We start from the raw sequence: 16,508 nt of genomic DNA, 5'->3' as shown, positions 1-16,508 counted from the left end.
TGAACTATTTAATTTTTTTCCTGCAATACACATCTGTCTATCTTGACTTACACAGAAACACTGATGCATTGTATTTATGGTCTCTTACTTCCAGTGGCTGGTGCATAAGAGTTACACCTATGCTACTGCGCATGCATGTACATGTATACACAAAATACAATTACCATAAAAGCTAATTTTTTTTGTTGTATTTCAAAGAAATACAGCAGACCTAAAGTATAACAAGTCCGCACTTGATACTTTTTACAGCTTTTTTCCTTTGATTCCTACTAAGCCTTGAAAAGAGACATGCCTTTGAAGCAGAGCACAATATTCATATATTGTAATTAACAGTCTGCTAGCAAGCTTTCAATGTCAATCTCGGAATAATGAGTCCTTGAATTTCTTTTTTTTTTTTTTAAAGGTTAGTTTGAAATCATGAAAGGACAATGCAGCAAATGCATGCCTGCATACCACAGCACTGCTGGCAGGTTTCATTTTGGACTTTTAAGCCCTGAAAGCATTTTTAAAAGGCAAAACAAGACAACCTTGGGACAGGAAGCTGATTCCATACACACACCGTATTCATTAGAGGGCACTGTTTTTCTGTCTGTCTTCTAGAATATAAGGAGGAGAGAACTGCTCTCGGGGCTCACCATTAAGTGAGCAAGGGGATTTCGATATACAGGAAACACCCCCCAGCCCCCAAATTCTATATTCCGACACTGAAAAGGTTCTATTGAAAAGGTGCTTTACCAGCATCTGAAAAGAGACAGTTTGGGGAAGTGTATTCCTCAGTTCAGTGCTACATCAGTAACTAAGTGGTTAATGAGCTACAAAATTCTGGCACAAATATTTAAGCTTGCTACATTATTATTACTTCCAGTGCTTTGATCCAATCTTTTCTTCTTTTATCATTGTTCTTGTAAAAGGCGACATGCAGATTAGAGCTTTAGCCCAGCACAATAAATTGTATTTTTTCAGGGGAAAAATATATGATACAACTCAACCATTGCTTTGTTACAGACATTATTAATTCACAGAGAATAAAATAAAGATATTTCACAGTTAATAAAACTAATTCACTACATGTACTTTCATATGTATTTTTCCGCAAATAAGTCATTAAATCAAGAAAACAAAGAACAATGCAGATTTCATAAACTTATCCAGTTTTTCTCTGCAAAGAATTTCTCGCCAAAGAATTTGCTCAGAAAGTCAGTAATGGTCTAGCAATTCTTTAAGACCTCAATTAACATTAAGAAAACTGATAGATCAAATTATGATTGAAATGTAACAATTTTTCTAAAAATAAGCTAAAATTTTTGAGGGACTATTTCATGGATGTGAGTTATATGAGTGTCCAGGTTTTCTAGCATTTATACTCTAATTACAGTATAGGAATCCTCATTCTGCAATCTGCAAGGAAAGACTTACGTTTTAAAATAACCCAATAATCTAAAAAGGTATATGTGTATTTATTCGTTCATAATCTTAGGAATCCACCTATGCTTTAAAAAAAAAAAAAAATCATCTATCATTTCAACAGCAATTTTGAGAAAGAAGATTTGTTATCAAACACAAAAAGAACAGTGAGGAGGACCTGCCTTCGTATTAGGCTGCTTTAGGGCCTTCCTACTATATCACATGAGAGCCCCAGGCTTGACCTAAGACTATGTGACCTATTTGCTCAAACAGATCATCCCTGCTCTACAAAGCAAAACTATTTAAGTATGTACTTTGGGACCTGAGTTTAGCTACTGATTACAATGGGTCAACACCCTCACTGAGAAATGACAGGGCCAAGTTTGCAGAAGAAAAATGAAAGAAAGGATGCAATTCTTCAATGGACTTTGACAGGTGTACACTGAAGTTCAGGACATAAAAGCCAAAGTGTAAACGAAGCTGAATCACACCTATGGTATGCAGACATCTGCATTAAATGGAATCTGAAGAACCGAGAGGTTGGTTTAGCATGGCATATGCATTACACTTACTAGTGATGCTCTACGAGAACGTCGACTCATTGGCTGATCAAAGGGCGGGCTGTTAATCTGCAGCTTTTCGAGATAGCCATCAGGTATCCTGATGTCAGCAGGCAGGGACAAACGCTTGTTCAAATCCTGCAGTAAATAATGTTAAAAAGAGAAGGGTCAAGTATAATTCAGAATTTCCTTCCTGAAAAATCTTTTAACACCTGTAGTGTTACTGTTACGACAGTGTTGCTATTTAAAACTGAAATATTTATACAAATAAAATAAGTAATTTCACAGATATGGTTTTTAAGGACAATTTCACAGAAATTGGTTTTAAAAACATTCTCTTCTAATAATACTTCAAATTGCTTAGACAACAGGTTCAAAAATTCAGTGCTTTACAAACTCATTACTTTAACAAGAGGAATAAAATATTAAAATGTAATTAATTACATTGTGGATAAATTTACTGCATTTACTTGAATACTTATGCATACCTGGAATACCAGAAACTGAGAATTCAGAAGCTGGTAAATACATTTCTTTTCATATAATAATTACATTAGAATAACAAGGGATCTCCACGATTCAAAATATATCACTCTCCCTTTCTCTGACTGCTAAAAGCATAAACTTGCTTTGGCTTCCATTTTTCTAGCCTTACAAAACAGAATCACTTCATTATTGAGCCAAACTATTACAAATGTTAATACATTTTTCTATTCCACGCTCTCTAGTATACGATCTATAGAAAACCAAACTGCCATTATATAAATGCAGTTTTCCCTACATCAGATTCTGTTCTTCACCAGTAAATTTTTCAACACAAGTAGTGTAATTTCTAAGACAAGAGGGAAACAAAATTACTTCACCTTTCAATAAACGTGGAAAAAAAGGGGTTTTCGGGGCAGTTGCACATTGTCATCAATTTTTTGGTTTTAGTTTGGCTTTAATCTCAAACATGACAGAAAATGAAACACCAAATATTCTCACAAAGCAGCCAGTCACCACCACAGAGATACAAGGGCAACATATCCAAACTCACAAAAAATGGGAAGTAATTTCCAGAACAGCAGGAATTGTTTTTCAGTAAAGGTAGTTTATCCAAGTAAAGGAAAACTGCACTCAGTGTCAAACTATACAATCCACCCCCCTGGGTTGTACCCTGAAGCTAAGAGGACATCTCTGGAACCACCACTGTTTTCACACTGTTCTCCAGCAGAAGAGGGAATCTCCAGATTTCTGCTGGTGGACCTCAGATTTAATCAACACTGACTTGACGGCAGTAGGCTCTTCTTGATGTTACCCTATTCTATCTTACCTATCACCTCCCGCTTTGAATTCTGGGCATCCCGAGCTAACCTAAATGCTGGCAGCTACAGCCCCATTCGGTTCCCCTCAGGCTTGGCCATGTGTTTCTACTCGTGTCTTTGCAGCGGCTTTGAACTATTTCAGCATGCTAAATCATCAAGAAACTATCTCAGGCGAAGCGCACAGCTTCCTGCCAGCTTTGGGCTCCGCACAGGTTCAGTCTAAGGTCAGACAAGCTCACAGCCTGAACACAGGGCAGGAGAGGCAGCAGGGGAAGCCTGGGAAGCCGGGCAGCTAAATTGGATCATCAGATTTCTCAAGACTTGAGATCTTGGTGGACAACTTGCTAAGCTTTCAGTGCTGATAATGTATTTGAACCATGTATATGCATGATCTGTACATGTACCTGGAGCAACAGCTAAGCAAAAAATATCAGTTAAAAATATATATTAAGAAAATTAATGTAATTTGGCAATTGGCTGAATTTCAGGTAGGACTGAAGTGCTAATATACATCCCCCAGATGACTGATCTACATATGCTATTCACTACAGCCACTGGATACAGGCAGAAATTTTTTGAGAGATGCCAACAAAGCTTTCACTTCTGGCAGCTGACCCTCCTGTTTTCCTTTTGCTCCTCACACCTCCTTAGGTACAGAGCACAACGTCTGTTAGCTTCTACTTTGCTGCCCAACATCACCTTCTTTGCATAATTGGAAAAATCAGTGTCTGTATTTCTTATTTTGTACAGAATTTTTAAATTGTTTTTAAACAAAAGAAGTACTGTTCACAGAATGGCAGCCTAGACCAACATTTTGAAGTTAAATTGAAAGAAAAGGATGCCTCAGTTTTGGCAGCTTCCAATTCCGTTACTAGTTTTCAACTTTGGTATTTCAAATTTTTCAAAACATTGGCAATTTTAGAACTGCCTGTGTGGTTTTTGAGAGAGTGGAGAAACTAATTAATTATAATGGGAGCTAGCAGTAATCTCTACAGTAAAACACTATTTTCCACTAAAGAATTTTTCTTCTTTTTGACAGGTTCTGCTAATGCCATTTATGTAATAGGCAACTAAAATTCAGTGAAGCTAGTCATCTGAAAAGAGAAATGCCTCTCCCCTACTGAAGAGGGCTTCAGATTATAAATAATAAATAAATAAATTCACCCTATAATTTATCGCATTCTTCAGAAAATTCAGGTAGCTTATCAAAACAGATGAGCACAAAGGGAAGAGCTTCATGTGGCCTTAAAGAAAGCAGCTCTGTCATCTCACTGCAGCAGGAAAGCATGGAACTGCTGGAACAAGACAGGGATGGCAGGAAAAGGACCAGCATCAGTCTCTACTCCACCTTCCTAGTGTAATCCCAGATCAACAGTGGGGCAATATCCTGATTTTCTTTCTCTCATTGCTCAAGAACATAAAATAAAGCAGAAATTTGACAAATTCCAAGACAGCAGAAGAAAAGAGCATGGAGCTGAGTTTTTCAATATAACTTCCTGAACACAGCAGATATCATCATTATCCTATACATCCCGTGGCAAAATGGCTTTCTCCTACTCCTGTCTATTAACTCTATGGCATAGAAACCTGCTGTAGTGCTCTCTACTTACTGTCCTATAGCGCTTGTTTGACAATAAGTATTTTAACAGAGTCTGGTTATAGGGATACGGAAATCATGGACCACAACTCAAAGGCCTCATGAAATACTGAGTCGATCGTACCCCAAAGCTCTCCATCTCTGTGTTCTCTCCTCCCACAGCACTCATCCTTGGGGCAGCCAAAGTGGTGCTTCACACCTAGTTCCACAGCCTGGAAGACGCATTTCCAAGCATACAAAGTTGATGGGTAATGCAGGAAGAAGGAAGCAAAGACGGCCTTTAAGCTGTGATGGCAATTTGAAAACTATGCCATTAACTTGTGCCTGCCATCAATAAACACATTACCTTTTCAAACGGAGAGGAAGGGAAACAAAACCAGTCTAAGATGCTTTACAGCTACTAAGAATTCATTACTTTGGAGGCCAGCTACCATAAAAACTGGAGATAACAATATTTAGGTAACAGAAATTAGTATAATGGGAGCTCGTCGCAATTCTGTTCCATAATTCCCCTTTCTTCATTCTCAAAAGTTCTGCCTATGCCAGTTTTGCAATAGGCAACTGCAACCCCCCCATGACTTACTTCAGACATCCACATGACACCCTCAATTCTAAACTGAGCTTAAGCTGTAAACTTACATTTGTTGCTCCACAGTGCGTAATATGGATACTGTTTGAATGTAAGCACTTACTGATACAAAGGCCAAAATGTATTCCAGTTTGGGGAAAAAACCCCACAAACAATACTCTCAAGTATAAAACAACCACCCTGACCCCTAGACCCCCACAATGTCTGTCTTTAAAAAAAAAAAAAAAAAAAACAAATCAACTCAACACCACACCACAACCTGAGGGGAAAAGTACAGAGAAGATTCTTTCAGAATTGTAGTATCTGTTTTTAATATAATTTCTCTACTTACATTTGTAATATAATGGACAATACATGACAGTAATCACTCTCTTTTTCCCCTCAAAAATTAGTATTTAGTGCTGGAAGCCTAAATTTTTGTCATGTTCTAAGTAAAATCAAAACACTACCCATTCTCCTTAACTTGTTCGAGCTAAAGAAAGTTTCTTTTCTGAGAGGAAAACATAATGATTTCATGGAAACCGTAGCAGGTACTTTATAGATTTTTCCTCCTAACGATCTACACTACCACTGTCCTTGCAATATTCATGCATATTTGGCTGTGTTGAAATGTCAACCAAGCCAAGACTTCTTTTTTAAGACCATATATTAAAATTGTTACCTACCAGTCGGAAGCCTTTTATGACACCAATATTTGAAAGATCGTATATGAAGTCACATATATGAAGTTCTCTTTGTATTGTAATTATTCTTTACCTAACTTCCTAAAATAGGCAAAATTAAAGGAAGTCATTTAATCTGCAAACCCAAATACCTGAAAGACAGAAATTATTGTTTTGTTTGCCTGTACCACCTTAATTCCTCCCAGTTTTTGCAATAATTGAAGCAACCACCTCTTGGGAAAAGAAAGCAATCATAATTAAATGCTATGCAGCAACATGAAAGCGGATTCATTAGACGTGCATGAGAGAAATAAGCACATTGTTTCCTAGTGGCTAAATAGAAAAACTGAAAACTAAAATTACATCAAGTTTGACACAGCTGAAAAACCCAGTTAATTTAAATGAAATTATTTTAAAATGAAAAGCAAGAACCCTACCATACACCAACCAATTTTGAGCCTTGAGTATCGAAGACCAGGCAGTCTGCCGATGCTTAAGCAACCTGTTCAGCTGACAGCAGCAAGACCCTTATTCCCCCACTGTGGGTTGACCCCGGCAAACAGCCAAGCCCGCACCCAGCTGAGCGCTCACTCCCTGCTCCCGTGGGACGCCGAGAAGACGGAAGGATGGTGAGGAGACTTGTGGGTGGAGGTAACGATGGTTTAATAGGGAAAGCAAAAGCTGCGTGCCCAAGCGGAGTGGAAAAAGGAATTGATTCACTGTTTCCCATCGGCAGGCAGGCGTCCAGCCGCTTCCCGGAAAGCCGTGCCTCAGCACGCCTGGCAGCAGCTCGGGAAGTGGAAGACAAATGCCATAGCCACAAATGTCCCCCCTTCCTCCTCCTTCCCCCCAGCTTTTATCGCCGAGCTACATATCAGATGGCACAGAATAGCCCTTTGGCCAGTTCGGGTCGGCTGTCCAGCCTGGGGGAAGCAACCCACTTCCCCACTGGTGCCAAACAGCCTTTATGGAGAGGACACCGAGGCTGAGCGCTGGCCTTACCGCACGAAGCCCAGAGTTCACGTTAGACGCAATCGCCACCTCCGCTCCCTCATGCTGCTAGTGCAGCCACCCCATTGCAATCTTGCTATTGCTGCTTTAGTAGCAGCAAAACCTGCTCTCCTGAACCCCGTGGCTTGCTGCTGTTTTGGTATGGTGCCTGGCTGGAGTGCAAGGAACAGTAGGAAACAGTGATTTTGAAGAATTTCTAATGCTCTTAAAACTTCTGAGGAATTCTGTGAAACAATGAAAAAGACACTTTCTGTACAGATGACTTCGCCCACACTAATTTCAATGACCAATTGAATCTAATGATGTGTTAACATTTCTCAGAAAAAAAAGAGAAGGGAAAAAAAGACCTTAAACCAAGGAAAATGACTAAAACCAAGAAACTTTTTATAATGCTAATTATTAGCAGGCTGTTAAAAATGCAGGCTGTTACAAGATCCTGCTACAATACTGTTTAAAGAAGGAATAAGGAAGCATGTAACATTAATGGCAGGACTGATTATTTTCCCTATGCTCGTTAATTTTTGATACTTAAGATTTTGAGCTTGTCAACATGACAGAGTTAAATGTCCATTTTTAACAATTAATTTTGCATCCCTTTATGAATCTTTAAAATTTCTATTTCATTTTTTTAAAGGTAGAATATCAGAGTAACTCCCTCTGTTATGTTATGTATCCCTTTTTAAACATAACAGGTGTGTAAGTGGTGTACACAGACCCTCAACTATGCAGAGGGAATCTGGGTGCATTCCTTTGTAACTCTAACAAGCAAAGGTTCACTGGAATGCAAAACCTTAGCTTTCAGGGACAACAAAGTACTTCAGGTAAAATAAACTCTCTCTTAGAAAATTAAAATTATAGTATTTTCTTGTATGTCACTTACGATTTATTTTTCCAAATGAGGTCAATTCGTAACATTTTTTAGTTTGATTCTTTTATGGTTATCTTTAGGGTCAATTTGCAAGAGAATATATCAGTGTTCAGTAAACATATTACTGTTAAATGCTCAAATGCCTACAGTTAACTGTATGTTGCTTAATGAGCTATTTTTTGATCCAGTTCCAGAATATATTCTGGAGAACATATTCAGGCACCAGTTGCTTTGCTAGGGTAGCCAGAATGCTCGTGGCAATTTCCCCCTCCTCTACATCTTAAAACCACATTTTCCATCTTCATGTGCAATGCTTATTCTCAGTCTTTCTTTATTACTGGCTGAGAAATGCATACTATTTTTATAATTTGCCTGAAATGAGAATCACATTTGTCCTACTCTGCTTGATGGCAGATAAACACGTAAGCACTTGTAACACTAATATCACTTTGTTTTGTGTGGAGATAAACTACCCCAACTCGTGCTTATCTTTACTATCTATTTCTAATGCTAGCTACAGCAAATGCTCTGAGAAGAGCTACACTTTGTTGAGCCTTTTCTTTTTTCTGGCTAGTACCCAACCGTGTTGCTGTAATTTGATGTGTATGTTGTCTACCACGGACTACTTACGCTTGGGTACAAGAGGAGGCAGGCATTTCAACTTAAATCCTGCAGGTTCTGTAAGCTGAGTAACATAACATTATAAGTAAACAAACACATCTTCCAAATAATAATAAAAAAACCCTAAAACATCTCCTGTTTTTCACACATACTTGGAAGTAAAATAAACAAAAACCCGAACCTTTTTGATGCCTTTACTTCTGGTCCCCTTTTGGATGTCCCAAAATACTGTTGCAAATATCAGCTTCTTCACTTGCCATCCACAGTAAACCATTCACAGGAGTCTAGAACTAGCATTTTGTTACCACATTCTGCCTTTCACATCTGACTCTCCAACAACTCTATTCCTTTTCTACCTACCCTTTTCTGATCTCCTGTTCTCCATAATACAAGCTTACCAGCTATTCCTCTTTCTAATTGCTTGTCTTGGCCCATATAATATTCTCTAGTGCCATAGCGTGAGACGTTTCGGAAAATCTCATTCTGGGTCAACAGATCTATTTTCACTTCTCTTAAACCCTGTCAAAAAAGTACATTTTTCCAAAGAATGAACCTATTCCTACTTGTGAAAGCAACACTTAACTTTTCACACTTTAAATCAGACATTAAAATCAACAACTGTTTTTCCTTAACTCACTATTTATTTTTTGCCAAGATGCACTCCAGATTTCAGTAAATTTCACTGAAGTGAAATAAAGATGATTCTATTCAGGATACAGAATGTTTGAACTCTACATGTTAAAAAAGGGCTAAAAAGAAGCAATTTCAAATATTCACTTTTTAGTCCATCTTCTGATGACTCAAGTCATTATGTCTTTGACTTATATAGCACATTTAGATAATAAACACTAATATTTTGCACAAAACAGAATAACAGTAACAAAAAAAAATTTAAAAAAAAAAACAAAACCACAAACAGAAAAATTACCCGAGGGAAGGATTTGTTGAGGTGTTTCTGAGCCCAATCCTCACTATGCTGCAAAAAGCAGAAAAAGAAAAACTAAGACTACTTTTATTTTTGTCCTTTAACAAATGTGTTGATTTGCAGACTGTTTCTTTCTTGCTGGAGTAGCAACAATGAATCTTTCCCAAATCTATTGGGCCACAAAGGCCATCGATCTTTCAACTGCAAGGCTGTTTCAGGCTGCTACTGCACTCACAACAGCAGCAAGAAAAGAAAAATTCAGGCTTCTGCCAGTGAAGCAGTAGGAAGCAACAAAAAAAAAAAAAAAAAAGGGCAACCCTGTAGTACCAAACGACTCCTCGAAAAACTGGAAGGGAAAACCATGATAGCATCAGCCTCAGTCTGACGATAGCATCAGCCTCAGTTCACTATTCCTTGAATGTTTCATTTAGCTAATCTAACAGCTGACTATCTCGAAACCCAGTATTTCATTGCCTGTGGCCAGATGTTCCCACCCCTTCTTGGGGGACAACAGGCTCTAAGCTAATGATGCAGTGATGTGGTGTAAGAAAGTCAACTGGCAGAAAACTATCCCTTCAAAACAAAGTGAGTAATTACCTGCTGATGCAAGTTTAGGAGCCAAGAGAAGGAAGCTGGCTCCGTCAGGAGCAGGCAGTCAGTGGACAACAAAAACTGTATTGCCAAGCTGCAACTCCTACTGCTTCGGTTCTTCACTTTATTGATGTTACATTTCCAGACCAACCATTACTTAAGGTATGTACTACTATATGGCAGCAGACAACAAGCTCTCCACCTCTTTCTGAAATTTTAGCTTACCTTTTAATAGTTAATATTGTTAAATTCTATCAATAAAATTTTGTTACAGCCTCACAGAGAATTGTTCTTCTAAGTCTACAGACATTGCCTGACAGCCCAAACAATCCACTATAGATCAAATAAAAATGCTTTGCTCTCTTGTGTAAGCATTGGTCTGAATTAGTCTTCTCACCAGTTTTAGCAAATACCAGCGAGACATGTCAGCTGCAACCACAAGCTGTTCACTAATAAGTCATAGTGCTTTTGTTCACTGGAGAATGCTTAATGAGATCTAAAATGCTACATCATATAACCCTCTATGCAACACAGTTCAACTTCATGGCACGCTTACTTTTAAAAACCCCACTTTTTATAGTATTCTTTCCTTGCATATCTTAAATAAAAATGCGTATTATGTGCTACTTCATAATACACAAAGCAAACAGTTTAATATGTTGGCTTATGCCAATGAGAATTTAAACACTCTAATATACAACCTTATATTCCTGTACTTACTGTACCATTTTAGTATCAAATACCATGTGGAGTTTTTTTCGGAAGGTTGCCTTATTAAATTTCAGTGCGTTTTTGTCAAATGACAGAGTTAGCACAGTTGAAGCCAACCGGATCCTCTTACAGAATTATGACATACAACAAGACTGCTAGAGGCAAAAGCAAATAGAAAGAAACCCAATCCCAAATCAGAAAATATATTTATAGAGAATTTTGTTGTTTCATTACAGCCCTGTAGACCTCTGAGGTCTTGAAGCAAAACACCAGCATACGCATTCATCAAAAGAAACCTATAGCATCCTTGCAGCACGCTATTTTACCATCTTTATAAATAAGTGTCGATTACTGTTACCAAAACCACTATTTTAACAGCTGTGATGAGTTATCTACACCAGTTTTCCTATTAGGTATATAAAACCATCATCATCCCTCTACTCAACTAACATGTGTAACTATAATTTCATTGTGATGCAGAAAGTGCATTCTTTTCTGCCTTCTGCAGAATAGTTTATACCTGAATACTACATTTTTCCTTAATACTTGGAATGTTGTTGTTGTTATTATTTTACTGAAAACATTAAATCACAATGAATCAATTATTATTCGGGTAAACTTGAAGAGAGGGTCTTCAAAGAACCTCTTCTTCTAAAAGTAGTAATGAGAATATAATCTTAAGACTCATCTACAAAGGATCACTGTTACCTCTCACTCCATAAATCCATGCTGGTTTTCAGCCAGTCTATTGAAACGCAACACAGTTCAAGAAAACATCAATTTTGAGCATTGAATCAAGTGGCTTTTTATATTTGGGACAGAAATAACCCAAGACATGGAATTAATTCATCAATTAAATCAATATGCTAATCAAATCAAGTACACACAATATTTTCAGGGATTTTATCATGAGATTGAGTCCACAGGCTGTTTCAGACCCAGGAGAAACACCAACGACCACAGATATTCCATGTTCTCTGCCCCCTCCTCAACATAAACATAGTTTGTCAGATTTGATGTTGAGATGCTAGGAAAAGCTGAGGAGCCAAGTGCAATTAGTGAAATATTGATATTATTAAGAATTCTAAGGTCTAGTCTCTATTTTGGGACTAGGAGTCACATTTTCCCAGCACATCTACTATCATCAATCAACAAAGCAAGGACTTCACTGACAGGAGTTCAAGAAAGTTATCACCAATATCTACAGTAGCTATGGCCACTCAAATAAAAATATATAGTAATTTTCTTAAAAGCCCAGAAACCAGAATTGCAAGCAGATACCTTTGCTTTTATTTACTTTAGCACAATTAAAAACTTATGAAATCTTCTCTCTTTTCAGTAATATTTGTAACAACTAGTACTTTTGAACCCACAAAATTAGAATTACAGGTCAACAGACAGGATTTTTTCATGTAAGCAGTAAAAAATACGAATTCTGCACAATTTCTTCTTCAAAATACTTTAAACAAGAATTTTAATTCCATGGATATGCTGTTTAGACTACTGACTAGCTGAATAAAAACTGGTCTTTCATTCTTTTTTCAAAAAAAACCCAGTCAGTTTTTTATTTACCTCATATCTCTAAGCGGTTTTAAGGTGAAAGGCTGAAACTGTTCAGCACAAATACAGTATTCAGAAACCGCATTCCAGGAGCTTCTATTCACAACCAATGAAACCAAACCAAACCAAAACAAATATGTGACACATAAAACCAGTTTTGAAAAATCTGAGAAAGGAAAAATTAAACTCAAATGTGAGATATTACTTTCTTTTCATCAAGTGTGTACGTACACAGGAAATTTGTGACAAATTATGCCAGAAATACTTCAAAATTCTTCTTGGGTCGTTTGTTTTGGGTTGTTATTATTTTATTGCATCTCAGAGAGCTTGTAAGGAAGAATAAGAAAAATAATAATAACCATAAAAAGATCACATCTGATTTTGTTTGTCTGGCTAAATTATCACCTAATAAGATACCACTCTGTGGCATTAGCCTCTTAACAAACCCTGCTGAAATCCGGGGTTTGATGGGGTTTGACTCAGTGGTAGGTGCCGGGCAGTAACAGATGCTAATAAAGCAAGCTCTGCCTCATTTACTACTACACCTTCCTGATTTTTAAACATAGATTTCTTTATGTTTTCATCAGCTTCTGTAACAGAGTAGTAGGAGAAACTGCCCAAAAGGAGAAGGTAACGTTAAGTTGATCAGTTTACAATAAGAATGAGGTGGAGGGGAAGACAACTGGAAAAAATACCATGAGAAACAAAACAGAACGTATCATTGCAAAAATGCAAGCTTGGACCCTTAGAACAGCTCTCTGTAATGTTAGTTACTAACACGAAACATTCCCATCAACACAAAGCTGCAACTACCAGAGGAAAAGTCCTATGAAGAAACTGGCTAATTCAAAATAAACCAACTTCTTGAATATGGAAACTGGAAATCTGACCTTCCTGGACAGGACAGTGAGGCTGGAGTGCAGGGTGTGAACCTGCATCCAGATACTGACTTCTCATCTGCTGCATTCCAGTAATTACTAGACATGTGTTTTCTAGATGACTGAACACATCCAATATGATAGCAGACTACTCTTAAGTGGAACTTAAAAGGAAAATCAAGTTATGAGAAGGCAAAACCAAAAAAGCAGCTATTGCATCCATATAGAAAGGGTACTGCCTACTGCCGTAACTTTTCTAAGGGAAGTAGCATTAGCAAGTGGAATGCAAGAACTTCAGCATCAGGATTACAAAGGTTACTTACAGAAGGGCAAATGCATCAATTGCTGATAACAGTTACCCCTCGAAAATCTAGTAAAAGGCAGGTTAAAGAAGTCTGTCTGTTATCCAAGCTGAAATTATTTTTCTTGTTGCAGCGTCAGTTTTCTTCTGTAGAAGAAATGAAAGTCTGCTAAGCAAATAGATCAAAAGGAGGTCCACCAGTTTCATCAAAACCATACCAGCAATTTAGAATGCACACTTGTGTTTTTAGAAGAGGGATTTTGAAAACGTCAAGCTTCCTGTGAACTTGAAAGCAGTCATCTACAAAAATAATAGCATCTTTTCTAGTGTAACCTTGCAAAAGGTTGAGACAGCTGCCAAGCATGACTGAAGGGAGATACTACAGCGACCACTGAAAATCAAAAAGTCTTGATTGTATTCAGCTTCAATTTTTTTCTGTTGAATACTGAAATCTTCTGCTAGGTGACCACATGCTTAGATTCACAGAAGAGATGATCAGAAGAAAAGCTACGCATTCTCAGGAGGTGCAGAGAAGGAAATTAGACAACATCCAGTAAATAAGGCAGAAAGAGTTACACATACGGCTGCCAAGCACAGAAGGAAGGGCAAAGGAAGAACCTTTGCTCAGAGAAGGCACTGTGTAGTAACGCCTGCTGGGGATCCTAAGGAGCCTCTTGAGTGGCAAGAGGTGTAGGACTGAAAGTTCAGGCTGTCTTTGACACAGTGCTTCCTGCCTCCAAAACTAACGACAGGAGAAAATACTGCACCGCCTCTGACCGACAGCCTGGATCAGTACTACCATCCAGTCTGCTGTTAAAGAATTTAAACAATTTAATGGAGCCAAGAGTGCTCTATTTGCACATGTGAATGGGGACGTACAAACCACATTCTATTCTGAAGCCTACAAACAGAAAATCTTAGCACTACGTCAGTTGAAACATCAATTCATTTTGTGGGTTTTTCTCTGGAGAAGGTACGCTTGTCCAGCTGGACCAACAACAGATTGATTTACTTGAGCTGTGTCAAGACCCCTGAAGCAGTCACGCCCCTGGTAAAGGGTGGAGCTCACCAAAACCTTATTTCTCATCTCTGTTCTTTCCTTCGGAAGGTGACCAGTACAATGCACACATGAGTACAGGATCCTTTCATAGCCCTTGCATTTCTCTCTGTTCAGCTAAAAGCACTAACCCTGCAGCTAATCTGCCCAGGGAGAATTATACCCTACAGCAGCGTGGCAGGAGCAGCCTGATCTGGAACACGCTCCTGTCACTAATGTGACAGTTGGACGGGTAAGAACTGTTTCTCAGGATAAAATATCTGGGAAACAGGCGGGTGAACAGTGGGTTATGGCCCTCCGCCAGTTCACATATGAAGACAGCTTACAGACCTTGGACTTCTGGGAAAGGGAAACAGATGTTTCAATTTGCACAGACGGTATCTCCCTATTTTTTATCCACCACAGTTCTTAATAAAGCATTCACTATCCAGTGCATGGGCACAGGGCCCCTAGTGAACACTTATGGCTTGAAACATGAATCTGTATTAATGCATTATTGCCCATGTCTTCTTTTCCTGCAAATCAAAGTGAAAATGCTTTAAGCTGTAACTCCATGATCTGGAGAAGTGTTTCTCATTACATGATGAAAACACCTACAGCTAAAATACAGACACACATGTATTCATTCTTCGGCTGTATTGCTTCTGGCACTTGAAAAAAATGATTCCATACATTTGTTCTGATAAACAGTTTTACTGATTTACTAAGTAATCATTAATATTAGCATTAGATTGGTAGACATTTTAATTGAAACCTAACAGCTGTTGGAAGCCAAATTCCTCACACAATAGATGTTCACACCTACTGTCAGCACGGTTCCTGAATGAGGGGAAGGAAAAGAAAAAAAAAAAAAAAAAAGTGACTGCTTTATGGACCATTAGAAGCCTGCGGATTACAGGCAAAATAAAGGTTATCTAGGCAACACAATGAGATTCTGGTATGTTCTCTTTGTTTTCTAAGCACACGATAACAATGAACAATCGTTTAAAAAAAAAAAAAAAAAAATCCAGTCCCATAACTGCAGTGCTGTCAAATTCAGAAGTAAAATGCATATCATCTCGCTGTCTGTAACAGTCATGCTGGCCTAAATTTTATGTCATTTGGGGGAGATGACAGATTGGAAGCTGGTTATCTCCATAGCTGCTACTGTGGATGGAAAGTTTTCACCCCAGCAGATTTTTCACTGCGGAGCAGGATTCTTTCTCATTGCAGTATCACCACTTCATATCTAAAATGCTTCATATTTAGGTTGCATTGGAGTATAATGATTTCCTATTTAAACCAGGTCAACTTAAGGTTATGAAATGTCAGCTTTCTATTGCTATGGAGATTCTGCTACAACAAACACATTTTCTAGTGGCATCTCCATTGTCTATTTTGCACTTTTCTATCTTCCAGGATATCTCTATATGAAAATTTTAGAAAGATCAAGTTTTCTTTCTCAACAAAATCTTTCATACCCTCTGGAAAAGAGAATCTGTTCGCTCTTCGACAATGTTACAATTTTATTTGTAGCTCTGAATTATTTAACAATAACAGAGAAAGCAGCTTTATTATATGATTCACTGCAGTGGGGATGGACCCTAAGGATCAAAATGAGTATTCTAAGGTACAAAACATCCCAGGAATACTAATACTCAGTATTGGTAATTAGCACTTTGTTTGCAGCATGCATGTTTTTAGCAAGCATTTTAAAAAAAATGGTTGGTTTTTTTGATGGGCTGCTAATTTTCAGAATTCTAGAGGAAGTTCAAGCTGAGCATGAAAAATTTGGTTATATATACAAAGTTCTTACAAGTAAAAAGGACTGTTCCAGAGATTCAGCTTTACCTGATTAGTTACCTTCAAACCAAATCAGGATTTCCTGTC

At 37.9% G+C, this 16,508-nt stretch overlaps 1 protein-coding gene across 4 annotated transcripts in view; it reads right to left on the bottom strand.

The window, feature by feature from the left end:
• Positions 1 to 16,508, bottom strand: part of CDK17 (cyclin dependent kinase 17) — a 95,161-nt gene that overhangs the window by 15,414 nt on the left and 63,239 nt on the right. For all 4 annotated transcript variants that reach the window (XM_082310971.1, XM_082310970.1, XM_082310969.1 and 1 more), the window contains one exon: positions 1,977 to 2,102. In XM_082310971.1, coding sequence (XP_082167097.1) covers positions 1,977 to 2,102 — 126 coding nt within the window. The remainder of the gene's footprint in view (positions 1 to 1,976; positions 2,103 to 16,508) is intronic.

This window comes from Platalea leucorodia (assembly GCF_965183815.1).
Source record: "Platalea leucorodia genome assembly, chromosome: 4".
NCBI lineage: Eukaryota > Metazoa > Chordata > Aves > Pelecaniformes > Threskiornithidae > Platalea > Platalea leucorodia.
The sequence above is the reverse complement of the archived record's forward strand: the minus strand, read 5'-3'. Positions and strand labels throughout refer to the sequence as shown.